Here is a 19,947-nt window from a genome sequence, read left to right as displayed (position 1 = left end):
TTGGGGTCAGAAGCACATACGACTAACAAACGTATTGACTAAGCCTGATAAAAATCAGGTTTGCGTCTGTTTCGAACTGGATAGCGTCTCTGTGGGACAGCTTTACTATGCCCAGAGTGTTCATTGGTATCGGTCAGTTCGGAATCTTTCTTTGGACTTGGTGCAACCTTAACTTTACTTGAATCAGAAAAATCACTTTTACTTTCAGCATGAACGTTTTGAAACCTGGGCTGAAGTTGATTTATGTGTCTCTTCCAAACGCCTCGTTCCGTTCGTACGTTGTACAGGACACCTCCCCGTCTTTTAATTACCGTACCCGGGAGCCACTTCGAACCAGATGCATAGTTTCGAGCATAAACTAATGAACCTTCTTCATAGCTCCGCTTATGAGATGCAGGTTCTTGTTTTGAATTACTCTTTTCCTTTGACGAGAACAAGGACAATAGCGTTTTCGGCTGGCGCCCACGAAGAACTTCGGCTGGAGTCTTCCAGTCGAGGCATGGGTGAGGTGTGCTTCTGTACGTTGTGACTACTAAGAGATGAGCATTTTGCTTGCTCACTTCTCCCTTATAGTTTTTTTCCATTGCCCTTTTAAAGGTTTGGACGAAGCGTTCCGCTTCGCCATTTGATGCAGGATGGAACACTGGCGAGGTGATGTGATGTATTCCTAACTTGATGCAAAATGTCTTGAACTCTCCGGACGTAAACTGGCTTCCGTTGTCTGAGACAATCGTGTCCGGAGAGCCTTCTATCGCAAAGATTTGTTGAAGTGCGCTGATCGTTGCTTTAGAAGTTGCCTGTCCGATGTTCTGCATAGAAACATAAGGATATTTTGAGTGTGCATCAACGCAAATCAGCCACATCTTTCCTAAGAAAGGTCCAGCATAGTCGAGATGAATCCGCTGCCACGGCTTTGTAGTTTTCGGCCATGCTTGGTACTCTTTGTCCGGAGCTTTTGCGACAAGCCTGCAAGGTCCGCACGACTTCACTATCTCTTCGATGCTTTTGTTCAACTCCGGCCACCATACGTATCTGCGTGCCATCTGCTTCGTTCGGGTGATTCCCCAGTGACCTTCATGCAAGAGTTTTAAAACTTGTGCCTGCAAACATTGCGGAATTACTGCTCGTGGAAAACCGTCACGTTGTAATAGTATTACATCGTTTTCTACCCACATCGAGTCTTTATACGAAGCATAGCAGCGCAGCTTATCATTGTCAGGTAATCTTCTAGGCCAACCGTCCTGGATATACGACAGAACTAATTTTAAGACCGGATCGTGAAGCGTTTTTGTTTTAAGCTCGTTCGAAGTTAAAGGTAAACCGTCCATGGTTTCCTCTACAGAATGAGAAACCTCTGCATTCTCTCTCTCCTCGTTTTCATCAAACGTTTTGTCTAACCCCATAGGCAATCTAGACAGTCCATCTGCATTACCATGTAGATTAGTTGGTTTGTACTGAATATCATATTGATATGCCATTAAGGTAATAGCCCATCGTTGAAGACGCTGAGCTGTTAGGACTGGTAGATTCTTTTTTGGTGAGAAAATCGAAACTAGTGGCTTATGATCCGTAATTAAAGTAAACTTCCTACCGTACAGGTATTGGTGAAACTTCGTTACTCCATAGATGATAGAGAGCGCTTCTCGTTCAATTTGTGAGTACCTCTTCTGCGTTTCACTCAAAGTTTTCGATGCATGGGCGAGTGGACGTTCCACACCATCGTGCTTCTGCATCAAAACTGCTCCTATTCCGTACTGGGATGCATCGGTGGCTAGTATGAGTGGTTTGCTCTCATCGTAGTGACTTAGCGTGGTTGCATTGATCACGTCCTCCTTCAGTTGTTGAAAAGCGAGTTTGCAATGTTGTGTCCACCTGAACACTGCTCCTTTCTTCAACAAAGAATTTAAAGGTTTTACCTTGTCTGGAAGATCTGCTATAAAACGACCATAATAGTTAATTTTCCCTAAAAAAGCTTGAAGTTCTTGAAGGTTTTGCGGCTGGGGTAATTGTTTTATTGCTTCGACTGATGTGCTCGACGGTCGCTTGCCGTCTTTGTCGATTACATGACCAAGATATTCAACCGAATCCTTGAAAAATTCACATTTTTGTACTTTAACACAAAACCCATACTCGCTTAAACGATCCATAAGCTTCTCTAAGTTATTCCAATGATCTTTTTCTGTCGGTCCCGTAACTAAGATATCATCTAGATATGCTGCTACACCAGGGATTCCCGAAATCATTTTATCCATGCAACGTTGAAATTGGGCTGGGCTTGACGCCACACCGAAACACATACGATTGTATTGGAAAAGACCAAAAGTTGTGTTTATGACACAAAGTTTTTTTGCTTCGTCATCAAGCTCTAATTGCAAGTAAGCATCCGACAAGTCAATTTTAGAAAAGTACTGACCTTTTCCCAGCGATTCCAGCAACGTGTCCAACGGCGGCAACGGATGTTGATCCACTTGTATTTGCTGGTTCAGTCCCTTGAAATCGCCGCAAATTCGTATACTTCCATTAGCTTTCGACACCGCTACGATCGGAGCTGCCCAGTCGCTATAATTTATTGGCTGCAAAACGTTGCGCTCCACAAGTCTGTCCAATTCTGCATGGAGGCGTGGGTTCGAATCCCACTTCTGACACCATGTGACGCTTGTAGGTAAACGTAAAGGAATTGAAAAGAGGTCTCAACACGAGTAGAGCTAGAATGAACTAAGGACAAATCATTGTGTAGCTACCAAGAAGTCCTGCTGCCGTGATTACCAACTACTCACAGCCACAGGGCGGCACGACGTAATCATGTGCACGTGACCCGGTGCAATGCACTAGGCAATGACCATAACGCAAAATAAACGTTACTAACTGTATCAGTAATCAATCTGGTGTTTACTGTTAACAACTCGAGCGCTGGCCTAAAAATTGTAATACTGTAAATTAGTGACTATTGCTCTTCTCAATCGTTGACGTAATTTGAGTAAAATCGCAACGTCACGCCCAAGACCAGACGTTTTCACAGTTTTCCCAAGTCAAAGCGACATCTTTTCCTCGAGTAAAAGCCGAAAGTAGTTATTAGATATAGATATACTGTATATAAAATCAAGGACAAATGCTGCCGACGTTAAAAAAGCAGAGGTAGCTCCTATTGGCATGCAAAGCGTAATGCTTGGGCGAAGCTATGGATTTTTGTTGAATAAAGGTTAATATTTTGAAATTTTATCACAGTTGGAAAGCATTAACCTATGCTTTGTTGTACCAGCCGCAAACTATGGAACCATTTTGCGTACAATTTGTAGTTATACTTAGATGATACTTCAATACACAATACAATAGTTAGATGTATAGTTAGAATACTTCAATTGTACTTCAATACTTCAATTGTATAGTTAGAATATCTTATACTTCAATACTTAGATGATACTTCAATACTTAGATAATACTTCAAGTCCTTGTACCACAATAAAGTCCTTGTACCCTTGTACCACCTTGTACCACATACTTAAGAATGTCTAATATCCTACGCAGGTGTGCACTGCAGAATGTCATTCAATTCCACTTTTTAATACGAGTGTGCATAATTTGTTAACTAAGGATTTAGGTAATTGCAATTACAGTAGGCCTACGGTACTGCAAATAACTTTGACCTTGAGCCAGACATTTCAAAAGCCGTTTTATAGTTATTATTTGTTATGCGTTTTTTTACAGTGATTTGCATTATTTGGTATAAAAATTATGCAAGTTCAAGTTAATATGGTTCTGATTAGTCTCTTATAAATATTTATGTTTTTCAACTTTTGTAACCTTGCAAGGTGACAGAATATTTAATACATACTGTAGTTGCAGACGGAGTAATTGAAAGATATCACTTGACCTAATTCTTGTCAATAAGAAAGATTTTACCACAGCTAAAAATGCATCATGTAGGCCTATGTCACTATGTGCACCGGTGTCCGACAAATTGTTCGTAAGCAATTGCTCGTAAAGCAATTGTTCGTAAGCAATTGTTCGTAAAATTAATTCTTCGTAAAACAATTCTTCCTAAAGCATTTTTTCGTGCATGCAGTTAAAATTTGATGTATACGAAGAAATGCTTAACGAAGAACTGTTTTACGGATTTCATTTTACGAAAAACAGTTTACGAACAATTGTTTTACAAACAATTGCTTACGAACAATTGCTTTACGAACAATTGCTTTACGAACAATTGCTTACGAACAATTTGCCTATACCCCAAAGCTCTAAGTCTAAACAATATCGGTGTGACACGCTCTAGAACAGCAGCTGTTTCCAACTTTTTTCTCTCACCGACCGGTTTCAAAACGAAAACAGCCTTGCAGACCGATGACAGAAAAAAACAAGTTTGACTGTTTGATCTGCACGCAACAAAAAATATTGGGACATCCATGACATTGTAGGCCAACGTACAACAAATATTTGCAGCATCGTATGTATTTGGTAATTATTTACATAAGCCACAGCTCAAGATGTTTTATGAAAACGCAATTGCGAAATTTAGAAACGTCAAAAGGAAAAATAGCGAAAATATGAAAGTTTTTTTTCATTAATGCTTCTTTTACTTTGTTGAAAAGATGCTTAAGTCATAGAAAGGATCAGGCACTAAGGCACTTGCTCTATAATGGGCTTTTACTTTGATCATGCAGAAGCAACGGTAGCTCAAAATCAAAACAAGGTTTTGTGAGTTTTTGAACCCTTTATACAGTAATATGCGCGTAGGAATGTTGCTTTTATTGAGCATTTGAGTTTTTTGTGAATTAGTTTCAAGCACATTCAAAACACTCTGAAACAAATCGTCCTTTAACGTTAATTTAACGTCGGCAGACATGCCATTTTGCTGGTAGGAAAGCACTGTAGCGTATTTTCATTTTTTTTCATCGACTTCAGTGTAATCATTTCAGGAGAGAGTCTTCGTTTGAATAAACACTACTACGGTGTTTATGATTAATCATTTGACAAAGTATATTTGAACAGCAATAAAAACGATAACTTGATGCAAAAGAAGCTGTAGTTTCCTGCCGTAGAGGAAACTCAAAGCACTGGGGTTACAATCTGACAGTGTAAAGACAATAAATCTATTAAAATTAAAACGCAACAACCGATAGCAGCAAGTGGCTTCAAATCTTCAAAAATAACAGCAAGTCGCTTTTCAATCACTTCACATTCAATAAAGGTGTTTTCGCAAATGCGGGCTATGTGCTATGGAGCACAGAGCACATTTTCTGTGCAAAGTTTTTGAAATTAAACTCCTTCGGAACGAATATGACTTGCAAACGTACCAGACACTGTGGCTTGGCATTGTTGTTGGCAAAAAATACTTTTCACCTAAATACTTAAGAATTCAACTTTTTAACCACAAATAGGAAAATGTCACATGGAGGTATATACCTTCATAGCCATTCCAGTGTAAACACTGCACTGACGAGACCGGAAGGTCGAAACGGTGTGCACTGTCTGCAGTTATTTTATTAATATGTTTTTTCACTTGGCTAAATAGATAAGTTAGTAGCTAACTTACAACTGAATTCGAGAGTCTATGCCAGCAACAAACGGCAAAAATCAACACAACTCTGTGTCGTCACATTCTGTAAAAAGAAATTGTTATCCCTGAATGCACTTTGATGATGTGCGACTTATTTATGGTTGTGGCTAATGCAATGCATTTGTGCAAAGCGCCGGTAGGTGTGTTATAACACTTGATTGATTGAATCTTTATCATCGGACTGACTGGGAAAGCTTCTTGCAGAGCTTAATACTGGCAGTTTCAAATATTTGTAGAGGCTTTGAATCACTGACGCAATCACCGAAATTGACAGAGTAAAGTTTCCAATTGCTGAAGTCTTGTTGCAGGGGAATTATTCCATCTACAAGGTGCCGCTGAATGGGGAGCAGCCTTAACGTGCGTTGTTCAAGCGTACACCCCGAGAGTCATATTTGTATTTTGCACTGCAAATTTCGGCATACTGGAAGTGTTTGAGGATCACACAAAAGCTGCACGCGAGCTGCATGCGGCCGGCGTGCCAGGGTTTGGACTACCCTGAACTAGAGATATGGAATAAATTTTGTTTTGTGTAGTGCAGACCATGTTCGTATGAAACGTCGTTAATTTCACATTGATGAATAAAGCATCACTTTCAGCGTCAATGTTGGCACAGCTCGATTTGGATATGTTTTTCATAAAATTTGCAAGCACCTTGACATTTTCAGATGTTAAAAATAGGTTGAAAAGTTATATCAAATCTTATGAACTAAACTTCCAGGCTACAATTTCCGCTGAGCATGTTAATATTATAAGATATACGTTTGAAGCATTACATCAAAGAAATACCGTTTCGTTGGTTATGGTGCCGAGAAAAATGCTTCATTTTTTATGTCTTGTCCTGCGACCGACCAGCAACTAAACCAACAATGAGAATGACACGACCGTCTTAGAATTTAGCCAAAATAATAATAATGATAATAATGTTATGGTTTTATTTATTGTCGCTCTACAACAGCTAAGGTCTTTTAGTGAAATGGCTCATTTTTAATTTTATATCAGGTTTATGGTGTCATCAAATTATTACCCGACTTAATCTCAATGTGTTATGCAAGACACAACACAATCAGTACGGTTTTAAAGTCTATGATTTGACCCGACCCGGAATCGATCTCACATCTACTTGCACCAGACCCGAAGGCAATAACCACTCGGCCACTGAGCTGGTTCAAAATAAAAATGCATAAGAAACAACTAGTGAACAACAGAAAAAGCGGGACGTCAAGCCCCCAGCTCTAGTTTGCACAGCAAAGGCGCGCGGGGGCAATCAAAGAATCCGAACAATAAGTGGGTGTAGGCTACACTGGAAAAACAACGCAAATTGAATGCAAAGAAAGCTACACAATACACATAACTGCATTAGTTTTTTCGTGAATTTTGTTGTTTGCTGTACATCAAGGTCATTTTGAAGCCCTACTTCAATTTATTGTTCAGTGCATCACATGAGGTGAAATCATGAAAAGTTGACATAGATAAGATTAAACACTCATTCAAATCTAGTAAAACGTTCTTTTTATGGTTGGTACCGTGCTGTACCACCAAAGGTACGTTGTTATGAATATTGATGAAATAACAACTTTTTGTTAACACTGGTACTGAACGATGCATTGACTAGGCTAAAAGCGAAGAGCAGAAATTGTTATATTGCAAAATGAGTAGTAGCTTACATGACCTCAAAAGGGCACCATTGCCCCCCTGCCTCTCCATCTACAAAAAAATTGAGGGCAGGGGAGGCATCTGCCCTCCGCTTCCGGTGCCCCTGTCTGTAGGCCTACCAAACCACTTTCTTAGGTAAAATGTAACTAGTGTTGGGGAGTCCGGGGGTCGAAGCCACCCAGCAACTAGGATAATCACAGTAAAAATTGCTTCCTCCCAGTAGTAATCTGTTTAACACTGGCGGCCCGCGGAAGGTATCAGCGTACAAGTATAATCAAAAATACTTTTGTTGAGGAGTTAAACAGCATGAAAGCAAAAAATACTTTCCGGGAAGCATATTTTCGCTTTGCATACGATTCCACCGACCGACCAATCAGATTGTAGTTCTAGGTAGGGGTAGGGGTCGTTTAAAGTTATTCCAATGCGATGTCCAGCCACACTGTTCCGGTGGTTGATTAAAACGTCTGTTTTTGAAAATGTCTGTGAGCATGGGGTTGCTTATTTTAAGTTTGTAAATGTCATGTAAACACTAGTGTGCGTTTCACCGTTATTGGGTTTCACGAGCAGTGTTCCTTTATGCAAGTTTTTGTTGGCAAAATAGGTCGGTGTGCCAACTCAATTTCTAATAAATTGGAATAATATTATATATAAATTTAACGACTTTTTCTGGTATTATGAAAATATTTAGCTTAAACAGATAAAACCAAGCAACCACACGACATTTAACATAATATATTAAACTGAACATAAGCTATAAACTAGGAACGTTTTCGGCCATACTCATGCTAGCCCTTTTCAAGTAACGAAAAAATAATAACTGATTTTACATCTACATTGAAATAAATAACTGATCTACCAAATGAATTGAAAACAAAATGCATAAGAATGAAACGGCAAAGCAGAGGAGAGCGGCACATCTCATGGCGGTTAATTCCGCGAGGCAAACACCCATCATATGATAAATTAAGAAAAGACGTTAAGCAAATAAGAAGCACCTGCGGCAAACAACTGCGTATTAAGGCTAGGACTGCATGATTTTATTAACAAAGCCTCGTGGATTTTAGTGTCAAATTCGGTGAAACATTTACGCAAAACTCTAAAAGATTTCAAGGATGGTTTGTTGTTTAAACATGATTGGCAATCGAATATATGGTCTTTAATGGCACTTATTCTGTTTAAATTAGTTAAATCGAAGTGCTCCCTCACTCTCGTGCTAATAAAATTATGCAATCCTAGCCTCAATACGCAGTTGTTTGCCGCAGGTGCTTCTTATTTGCTTAACGTCTTTTCTTAATTTATCATATGATGCGTGTTTGCCTCGCGGAATTAACCGCCATGTGATGTGTAGTTCTCCTCTGCTTTGCCGTTTCATTCTTATGCATTTCGTTTTCAATTCATTGTGTAGATCAGTTATTTATTTCAATGTAGATGTAAAATCAGTTATTATTTTTTCGTTACTTGAAAAGGGCTAACATGTGTATGGCCGAAAACGTTCGTAGTTCATAGTTTATGTTGAGTTTAATATATTGTGTTAAATGCCGTGTGGTTGCTTGGTTTTATCTGTTTATGGTTGAAGAAAGTTACCTCTTTACCAAAATTGTATTTAGCTTAGTACTGCAAAATGTTGTTAATCAACAATTCTTGCCATGCTTATAAGCACCGCAAGTGACATTTGTCTAATAATCAAGGAAAGACGGTTTTATAGACCGTCACAAAAAGGATAAAAAACCAACTCTTTGCTTTTTTAGAGGGAACACTGTTCATGAGTTACGATAGAAACGTTTTTTTGGTGATTTCCATAAGCGTTTGTTTCATGGTGCCTGGTTTCTTTCTCCCTGTTGTTGGAGCCTATTTTTCTCTGATATGTTTGCAGGTCACTATTGTTGCCTGTATTGCGATGTGTCAAACATTTCTATGTTTACTGAAACTGTTAATGGCAAGATATCTTTTGTGAAGCGAAGTGACAACACCACTCTTGCTTGGCGATGAATATTCTGATGAAACCGCTCGCCTCGCTATAAGTGCGCAAAACAAGTGGCCTCATTTATTAGGCATTGTTAAAGAAGTTAAAAGTGTTGTTAAAAGGAGCTTGGCCTGGCAGCAGCGTTGTTAACACATTGACTGCCAAACCTATTTTATGCAGGAGCCCTGAAACGTGGCAGTGAGGTTATTCTTCCAAAAGCTCAAGGTCTACCATCAACACCCAGAAGGTCCGGATTCGGACCGCGGTCCGCCAGTTGAGTAGCCCTGTTGTAGGCTAATCACTGTGTTTGCATTGTCTCATATAGACGGCAGGAACTACTTGTAACTTTACAAAGAAATGTTTTTTCAAACTTTTTTGTTTTATGAAAAAAATATTTTTCCACAGCATTTTGCGAGGTCTCATTTTTAAATAGTTCCATGATATCTTTCGTAATGAATCTTATGTAGCCTAGCTTGTAACTGTTAAAAAGAGTTAGCAAAGTTTGTTGGCCTTACTTTGGTCGCCTGTTTTGAACTTCTTCAACACAGAGTATTAAAAACTAGTACTAGTACCGGTAAGTTATAAAAATGCAAGCGCTTTTGACAAACATCAAAAACATTGTGGAAAAATACAGAGTCGTTTTTATTTGAAAAACCCATCGGTCCATTTTATTCGTTCGATTATTATTAGTACCAGTTGTTGGAATACAAAAATGTGGAGCGTTGAGTTGATCATCAGGCAGCCAACTCAGGAAACGCAATCATACTGGCATCTTCCTGCAGCTGTCCACAAGCATGACTCTGTTCATTAACATTGTTGGGAAAGGAGATCAAATATTATGGCCGAACTTTATGCAAGAGATAGTTAACAGCTTAGAAAAGTAGTCAGTTACTTTTTGTTTATTTATATAATTTATTCTGTCATCTAACACGATTGAAATAGGTTATGTGCAAAAGTGCACCATTGAGATAATTGCCTAAGCTTAGCCTACCACTTTTTGGAGAAACGTTTGCCCATTATAAAGTCTCTGTATAATATACATTTTATATATATTGCAGATATGTAATTCCTGATGAGGACACACGTATGTGTCAAAAACGTTAGAGTTTATTTTTAATTATGTTATATTTGTGTATGTAATGCATCGTATGTTAAACCCGCTGAAGCTACTTAGTTTTATTTCTCTAATAAAATGAATGGATGATATTCAGGCTAGAACTTTTTGACATTTCAGAGTTTTGTATGTTACAGATTACAGTAGGTATCGACAGTATAAGCCCATTGACTGGATTTGTGTGACGTGATGCGGAAAAATATTTAAACAGTAAAACAAAATGCAAGCTGATAAAATGTTTAAAGACTGCAACACGAGAGAAATGGAAAATCAGGCTTTATTTTATGAAGAACAGTTTATTGACTTTAATATCGTACTAAAACAAATTGGAGGTTTAAAACGATACCAAGTTATGTTGGTGACAGTTATGTACCTGGTTACTATTCCATCAGGCCTCAATATATTTGGGTCTGTTTTCTTAGAAGCAACACCAGAACACTGGTGCACAATGCCATCAAAAGAAAATCCGTGTCAAAATTTAACTTTTTTAGGCTTAAAGAAATATTTTATACCATTCGACAATAAAACACAAGTGAGTATTTTAAACTGAAATCTTTTGACTAAATTTAGGCTAGGCTTATCGTAAACTGCCGAAAATTTGCGTTATAATTATGTAACTTAGGCCTACTTACTTTGAGCTTTGGTTTAGTTGCTTCGCAGACGATACGTAGTTTATGTGACATAATAGACTTATCTTTCGATTAAAAAGATGGCAAATTTTGTTGCAGTCTTTTGGGGCTTGCCTTCAGTACAATCACACTTTGACTTCAAACCAAACAAAAAGTTGCCAAAGAAAGGCATCTTTCGCTCGTCAAATCAATACAATCTCATGTCAAAGAGGCAATTCATTCAACAAATCCGTGCTCCAGGCTACAGTTGTTACTGAAGTAAGCAAACCAGCTTGTATTTTTGTGTTCAAAGTTGATAACATTATTACCGCTACTTTCGGTGGACAATCTAACAAGTTTACAACTGCTATAAAAGTTTATCAGCGACTGCGGGACCACATGCACTCTAACCACCTACAGTAATTCTGATCCATACACAATGGTTCACAAAAACAGAACACTAAAAGCTACCATTTTAAAGTCTTTGGTATGACTCGACCTAGCATCGACCCAAGACCTACCGAAAGCAAAAGTCAAACCAAAAGACTTGCTGGCAGTATATTTATCTTCGAAGTTGGTCAAAAAGAAGTAGGCTAAGAGAAAAAATGGTGTTTTAGCAGTTTGATAGAAAATTGTTGTCGAGAAAATTTGTGACTCTTATGAGAGCAGTTAAAGTTGAGCAAGGGCTAACGGTAGTTTTATTTAATGTCTCGCCCTTTGCGGGATCGTCAGAAGATAGGGGAGACCGGGGATAGTTCGGACGCGGGGATACCTCGGATAAGGCATTTGACGTCACAGTAGAGTATTGTTAAATCACGTTTACCAAAGCTTTGTGGCTCCATTACAAATCAGGATAAAGTTTGCAAGTATGTCTGGTTTTCTTAGAAAGTTGAGGCCGAAAAAGTAATTTTATCAGTGATATCAAGATTTCAAAATTGTACGTGTAAGGTCATAATTCCGTTGCAGTTAACCAAAACAAACTTTTTATTGATTGAGGTTGCAGTTAGAAAGCAATACTCAGATAAGCAAGTGATGATTTTGACCAGCAGTTAAGCAGGTAGCCATATTTTCTTCATTTACCTGTAGTCACGTGGTCGGGGATACTTCGGACACAATGGCCGAAGTATCCCCGTGGAAAAAAACAAACTTAAATAAAATCTTATTTTCAGATCTTTTGAATAATTTATTGGATTTTAAAGACATAATGGTTCGGACATATAAAAGAAAAACAAATATTCTGTATTAACTATCAAATCAACTCAAAACGTCTGCATAAAATTGCTGTCCGAGATGACCCCAGGCATGTCCGAAATTACCCCGGTACCGGGGTGACTTCGGACATTTGAGGACCGTAGAAATTATGCTTTTTATCAGCATTTCCGGTTTTCTGAAACAAACGATACTCCTACCCTTTTTTGGCAAAGCTTTAAGGTTTACAACAAAATAACATTTACGAACTTGCTGTGTAATTTAAAAAAAGTATGGGCTGTTTTCAAAAAATCGTCCGAGCCATCCCCGGTCTCCCCTACTTATTCCGTAGCATTGAGCACTCTTTTGTGGCATTGATATCATTTATCGTATTTTATCCTTATGTAGGCTAAGTTACTGTTAGCGATTTTGGAGTTAACTCAAACTTTAATTCTGCTTAAAAAATATCATTTGTTGTTTCAAACTGTAGAATTTAAAATCTTGATATACAGCCTAAATATCTATAAACTGTCTTATTTTGTCACAGTGGAATCTCGTTTGCTCCAGATCAGTGTTGAAGACAATTGCGGACTCAGTTTTCTTTTTTGGAATCATGGTGGGAGGCATACTTGGTGGTTACTATTCTGATAGGTATGTTGACTATGCATTTTTTTTATTCTAAATGAAAGATGTTTGTTCAATGAGTTGGCTTTAAAATTAACAGAAAGTAAAAATTGGGTAGGCCTAATGCTAAAACGTTTAAGGAATTTATGTGCTGTAAAAGATGATAAAGAATATTAAACTAGATTATTTTTTGAGATACCAAGCCAAAGAGTGTGTTAAACCTACTAAAACTAACTTAGATTTCCGTAAAAGCTTGAGTTGCAAGGTTAGCCTAGTTTAACCCTTTGAAGGTTGGGGGGGGGGGGCTGTCAATTCAACTTTTTTGTATCAACAGTTGTATCTCTAAAATCACTGAGGTTGCGACTACGAGATTTCTTGACTTTTCCTAACTTTTATTTACCTCTATTGAGCTGAAATTTTGAGCGAATAAAGGTTATAAATTGAGAGATATATAAGGCATTTCTCAGCACCTCCTCTGAAATAATTCATATTCTATTTATATGTTATTTTGCATTATATATATGTTATTTTGCATTATTATATTATTTTGCATGAAAAATATAGATCCAAATTGTGATTATGTAAAAAAATTTAATCACAACATTGCAATGCATGTTTTTCATTACTCTACCAAAAAATAATGTGTAAACTCACGCTACAATTACAGTCAAAAGTCACCTCAACATTTCAACGTATATGAGCAGTTCTAAAATTCACATAGTTTTAATTTTCGGATGTGCTCAGCGTAAATAATTTTACAAAGTGAATCCCAAATTTTGAAATCGTGCCTTAAAAAATAACAGAGATATCACTCCTAAAGCATATGAAGAATCGACAGCCCCCCCCCCCCCCCCAAACTGAGCAAGACTCCAGGAGCCCAACCTTCAAAGCGTTAAAATAAAGTTAAGTTGTTTTAATTATTGTTTTTCCACCTCTGAAGAATTTCAAGCGACTAATTCATTTGTTGACGAAATTTTATGTAGGCTACCGGTAGTTTTGTATTGCCTTTTATAGTGAAGTTTCGACAACTTGTCTGAGATGTCCTAATCTTCCCCTAGCACATTTCACCCCATTACTCTATTAACACTGCAATAGGTTATTTTAATTATTAATTAGTTGAGTGAGTAATGTGTTCACTACAGAATATTGCATTATATTTATTCAGGGTCACGTAAAATAAGTTTACTCTTCATGTGGCCGATCCACTGTTGAAAACACGCCTGCTCAATAGGCTACTGCCGCCGGTAAAGTAATTCACATGCAAAAAATAAACAATGTATGGTTTAGATATGGGAGAGTTTCTGTGATGACTGTAAGCTTAATAATTTGGGTCGGGTTTGGAATTGGTCTTTCATATGCACCAAGTTTCATTGCCTATGTATCGTTACGTTTTGTGGTAGCGGCCTGTCTTCAAGTGACCTACTTGTGCGGTTTTGTTTATGGTAAGTTTTGTTAGTGTGTATCAAATGAGCAAAGACCTTTTTTTTGAACTCCCTCTCTGACTTGCCGTTTTCGCTACCTTTTCAAAGAAATTTGGCTATCAAACGTGGGTGGGCCAGGCCCACCCAGAAAATAAAGTAGGTGGGCCCAGGCCCACGTGGTTCCTCCATGCCTGGAATCGTAGACTAGCCTACATCATTAACAAGTTTGTTGACTTTTCCCACCAAACAGTGAAGGTCCGTGTGTCATGAATGAAAAAGTCCAAGGTTTTAGCTGCCGTCTTAGAGTAACCTTCCCTCAGGTTAAGATAACTGCACGGAGGCCTGGGAGATGATAGGTTAGACCTAGACTCTTCTCAAATCAAGTTTCAAATTTAGCCTAAAATAGGCTATAAGCTGCCTACAATGACAGAATACAGACAAAGAAAATTATTCCCTCATTATTTTGTGTAACTTTCCAAATGGTTAGCCTAATCATTATCGTAACCTACTGTATTGAAATCATTTTTGTATTTGCGTAGCTTACTGTAGGTTATATTTATACGTGAGGAGTAGCCTACAGATATTATGAGTTTGAAAGTTTTTTCAGTCATGGAGATCTCTGGTGATAAATGGCGAACTTTCTCGGGGGTGTGTTTTGATACTTTTTATGGCATTGCTGGAGGAATGTCTTCAGTTTTTGCTTTCTTGTTGCAAAATTGGAGGAAATATCAATTCTTTATCTCACTTTTTCCTATTCTTATCATTTGTTGCCTTACGTTTGTTCCAGAATCACCGAGGTAAGCGAACAACCTACCAGATTGTTTTCTTTAGACAATTGTATCTTTATTTATAAATAAACTTTGTAACTTAACTTACGTGTTTTTTGTATTGCTTGCGTGTGTACATAGCACCTAAAATCACAACAACTTTACATTATAATAATATGCACTTAAGTCCATTTTGGCCAGCTATGTCCACCCGCGGTCCAGTTGTAATATTTGTATGGCCTTGTTATGGTGACTTGTTTCATGACAAAACGAAAGAAATTTTATTTGTCATAATATTTTCAAAGCAAATTTGGCAAACTTTTAACACGTTTAACACATTTGGCCAAATTTCTCCTTTTACCACCCCAGATTGGCCAATGGCCATGCTTCTCTGACCACATCAAAAGTTTATAACAGGACAGCCAGTGCAGCCTATGTCTCATCAGCCAAGACAAACAGACCTTCCGCTTCGTTTGGTGGACGAAAGATGGTACTTTAAGACGAGTCTCCTACAAGTCAGCAGTTCTGAACTGAGCAAGCGACAACTGAGCAAGTGACAACTGAGCTAGCAACATTTCAGCAAGTGGCTAAAGCTGATAAATCATGAAACTGAGTAAGTGACACCTGAGCAAGCCATAACTTGACATGTCACAAGTCAGCAAACTCAGTTTGTGATTGTGAGTTTCCAGAATGTTGATTGTTGAGGTAAGGCTTCGTATTTTTTAAAGCTTGGGCTAATGGTTTCGAAATGCGCAGGAAAATGTTCATTTTTTGTTTTGAAAAGAATTAGAACCTATTTAAGATCAAGCATGGGTCAAAGCCATTCGACAGGTTAAGACTAGGCTACTTGGAATAGAACATGAAGTTGCAAAATTGCTTGATCTGAAAAATATTATCCACGACTTTGCAACTGCAAAAGCGAGGTCACAATCTTGAAATTTGTTTGTCTTGAAAATACTTCTATAACATGAATAGCGGTGGAAAACAAATTTTAGTTTGAGCTTTTTGTAGGTGGCTTTTTAGCAAAGGAAAGAACAAGAAAGCAAAACTAATCTGCGAAAAGATGGCAAAAAAAAACGGAAAGCCATTGCCCACCGATGTATGGAAAAATGCAAAAATATGCATTGAAACGTCAAATGTACGTCATAGCATCGTAGGCCCACTCTAATATTTTTCATCGCATAAAAGTTGAGTTGATAATGTTAAACTTATTTTTTAAACTTCAATATTAAATTCTTTTTAACTGCTTGCCTGTGCCCGACTATTAGGCTTTGCAACTATTTTTTTTTCAATCACTAACCGTGTTAATGAAATTGGCTGGTAGGTTATCATTCATAAAGCAGAAAGAATAAGGTCTGGCAAAACAAATTCAATTTATAATTTAGTAAATTTATCAACAACTTCAACATTCTAGGCTAGGTTTTTACTTTATGTTTTAGATCCATTTTGATCACCAGAAGGATCACAACATGTTAGATTTGTTTAAGCGAACAAAGATACGATTACTAACAATCAAACTTGTATATCTTTGGTTTTCGGTTTCTTTGGTGTACTATGGTTTGATATTTAACGTGGGAAATTTGACAGGTAAATTAACACTTGTAAAAGATATCATGTAGGCTACCCGCGTTAATGTTAAAAGGTCGAGTTTTGCTCAAAAAGTGTGAAACCGTTTTCTGATCACATGTACCCGTATGCATTGCTTACTGGTGCAGACATGGGCTTGGTAGAGAGTGCATGCTGCCTGTGAATGTGGTGAAATGCAGACGGCAGCCCACATAATTAAGAATTGCCCTCTGTACGGACCACCTCATGCTATGGAAGGCCTAGGTTCCACTGACGATGACATCAGGCAGTGACTAACCGACGGGTGCCCTCATGCATAGCGACAACACGAGAGAAGATGTAGGCTAAAAGAGAATGCTTACTTTCATGTAGCATTGTAGCCTAACTTAAATGATAAACTTAAAGCAAATAGCAGTAACGTACGAGTACAACTTATGTGCTGTATGTAATTCTTTTCTTTTCAAATTTAAAAGTTACGAAAGCAGAAGAGTTAAGCCTAGCATGAATTGCCTTCCAAACAAAATGCAAGCAATTTACGTTGCACAGCAGGAAATCAGCAACCAGGTTGCACAAACAATGATTATAGCCTACGCCTATACTTAATTACTTAAGTCAAATTCAAAACAAAATGTCACACAAAGAGATTCGTCTTCTGGATGAGTTAGGCTTTTTAAAGCTTAGGCAGGTGAAAAAACGCCAGATCAGGGAGAGTTTCATTTAATGCTGCCATCATTCAGTGTAGTATCTTATAAACTATGTTTAGCACTCAGGGACGGCATCGCGACACGTCAAATTGAGATTATTACAGAAGAAAATAAATGGCAAACGATTTATTTACGTAATGTTTTATTTGAATTAATTTTGACTTTGTAAACTTGTGAACGTGCCATCGTCTCGTCCTTTCTTATGGCAGACTTTTGGCCCGGTCACATATTTGAGTTGGCCATAGCTGATCTTATAACTCATCTTTCCTTTCTTTTCTAGATATGTTTTACTTTATAAGTCTAATAGGCCTAATACATCTAACAATTTAAAACTCGCAGGAAATATATTTGTAAACAATGCCCTTAATGCTTTGATGGAGACAATTGGAAATATTTTTGTGATATTTACAATGGACAGGTTTGGGAGAAAACCGTTACTTTTTGGATCTCTTTTGTTGGCAGCAGTATGTTGCTTGGTCGCAGCACTGCTGCAAGGTGTAGCTGGTAGTAGCCATGGTAAGCAGCCTAATACGACTGTTCGAAACGAAAATTTTTAAGTTTTATTTTATTTAAGCTGCGCGTTCAGTGATCGGCATCCATGATATCGGGAGAATAAAGGTATAAGAAGGAATTAGGTAGGCCTATAAATGTTTTGAGAGAGAGAAAAACCTTCATTTCGTCTGCTGCGAGAACAGTACGGTACAAGCATAAATAGCACCATCATAAAGTAAATTCCAAAACTTTTGGAAAAGGCATTCACGAGGCATTGATACAGGGGCGCCGGAACGATTTTTGACTTGGGGGGTAAGATTACGAAAAAAGGGCACTTTTGTTTACTAAAAGGCCAATTTTTTTTCAAGTTTTTAGATAAGATATAGCGACAATGCTAATCTATCAGCTCACTGTGTATTGAGTAATGATAGTCTACAAGTGTCCGGTATACAAAGAAGGGCATCATGCTATGTTATAATGATGTAACCTAGTGTCAAGCCTTAAAGCAGCCTGCGGCCATGGCCGCTAAGTATGACCGCCACCGGTGCTATGAATGACCGCCGGTGCTACCTCTTCAATCGGCCAAGTTTGGCCGCCGGTTTCTTCTAGCCAATTATTTAATTTCGCAATAGAATGATCGTGGATTAACAGTCGAAAATATGTAGTATCAAAGAGTGACACAAAATTAGGTCAGCGCGTCATAATCGCCACTGTTGCATTTTGCGGGAATATTTGTTATTGATGGAATATATCCATCTGCAATCACCAGCGCTGTAAGTCTTGTTTGTAATTCCTTGTTTGTAATATCCATCTGCGATCACCAGCGCCGTAAGTCTTGTTTTATTTTAACAGAGTGTTAATCCGAAGTGCTAATTTACATCGGCTGGCAATATTGTCGTTTTCATGTCGATTCGATGTTGTCGGACATTGAATCGTTAAAAAGGAGAACTAGGTTAGTTGACATCCGAGGGAAAAACTTTTTTTGATCATATTTTGCAAAAATTATGCTTCTTTTAGTAATGCCCTTCACATCATTGAAATACTTATTTTATTACCTTGCCGTCATCGTCAACACATGTCGAACGTTGTTTTTCGTTGCTAAACAGAATTCTAGGGGAGTGGCAAACTTCTTTAAAATCAGCCACATTGGAGACACTCGTGCGAGTGTCGTTAGATGGTCCCGCAGTATTGGATTACAATCCCGATAAATCAGTTATTGCGTGGTGCAACGATTCTATTGTAGGACGCCAGGCCCAGAATTCAACAACGCTAAGTGATCATTTTAGCATTGTTGCAAGTTTAATTCTATTTACTTGCGCTATCGTTATTTTTATTTTGGCCTCTAAGCACGCAGATTTGGCGCCGAGAAGGAGCTCCCGGTAGGCCACGATGGCTGCCGAAAAAAAAACGAGTTTTAAGGCCTGTACGCCTACTGTGTTGCAAAATTTTGTGCCGTAAATATTATTTTGAGGCAAAAATGAAAGATTATAATTAGGCTAAAAGCGAATAGCAGAAATTGTTATATTGCAAAATGTGCAGTAGCTTACATGACTTTAAAAGGGCACCATTGCCCCCCTGCCCCTCCATCTGCAAAAAAATTGAGGGCAGGGGAGGCATCCGCCCTCCTGCCCCCCGCTTCCGGCGCCCCTGCATTGATATAATCAAATCTTTCAACCCAGGGCTCAACAGGCAATTATTTTCTGGCGGAGCTTCCTATTTTTTAACAGTTTTTGATTGAATTGTCACGTCTTGTGCTTCTCGTATTTTTACTTTGTTTGTCTGTCTCGTGCTGTGCTTCTGTCCATCCATCTTGCGTAAATCTGCTTGAGTCCTTTTCTGAACAATTAATTAATTTCACCTCTCAAATACTTGACCCGTGGCCGTTGTGCTACGAATTTTTAGTTATCAGTTTATATGAGCTGGTTAAGCAAGTTTCTCAAATGTTTAGATTTGTCCATATTTTGTTGCGATAGTGTATTATTCTTTAGTATTTCTTTTAAAAATATTTTTCTTATAGGCTTGAAAAGGGCTGTATCATTAGCTGAAAACGTTAGCTTATTGTTTTTATAATGTTAAATGTAGTGTTGTTGCTGGGTTATGTCTGTTTATGGTTTTGGAAAAAAAACATTTAAAACTTTTTCATACTGCAGTGATTCGCATCGCATTTTTTTATGTGATTGCCAAGTTGAGTAATTACATGTTCTCAGGTAAAGTATTGTAGGCTAATGGCGGGGTAGAGTATTGTAATAGCGTAAGAGTTTAACGTCAACGTCTGTCATTGGCGATGCTT

General features: G+C 38.0%; 1 protein-coding gene across 1 annotated transcript in view; it reads left to right on the top strand.

Annotated features, from left to right (window-relative positions):
- The first annotated feature begins 14,143 nt into the window (after positions 1-14,143).
- LOC145783503 (organic cation transporter protein-like) overlaps positions 14,144-19,947 on the top strand; it is a 37,551-nt gene continuing 31,747 nt past the window's right edge. Inside the window, exons 1-5 of the mRNA XM_082595393.1 lie at positions 14,144-14,149; positions 14,736-14,925; positions 15,907-16,033; positions 16,335-16,482; positions 17,505-17,681. Of these exons, the coding sequence (XP_082451519.1) occupies positions 14,738-14,925; positions 15,907-16,033; positions 16,335-16,482; positions 17,505-17,681 (640 nt within the window). The 5' untranslated portion in view covers positions 14,144-14,149; positions 14,736-14,737. The remainder of the gene's footprint in view (positions 14,150-14,735; positions 14,926-15,906; positions 16,034-16,334; positions 16,483-17,504; positions 17,682-19,947) is intronic.

Source organism: Aplidium turbinatum, chromosome 14, assembly GCF_918807975.1.
Source record: "Aplidium turbinatum chromosome 14, kaAplTurb1.1, whole genome shotgun sequence".
In the NCBI taxonomy this organism is placed as follows: Eukaryota; Metazoa; Chordata; class Ascidiacea; order Aplousobranchia; family Polyclinidae; genus Aplidium; species Aplidium turbinatum.
The sequence above is the reverse complement of the archived record's forward strand: the minus strand, read 5'-3'. Positions and strand labels throughout refer to the sequence as shown.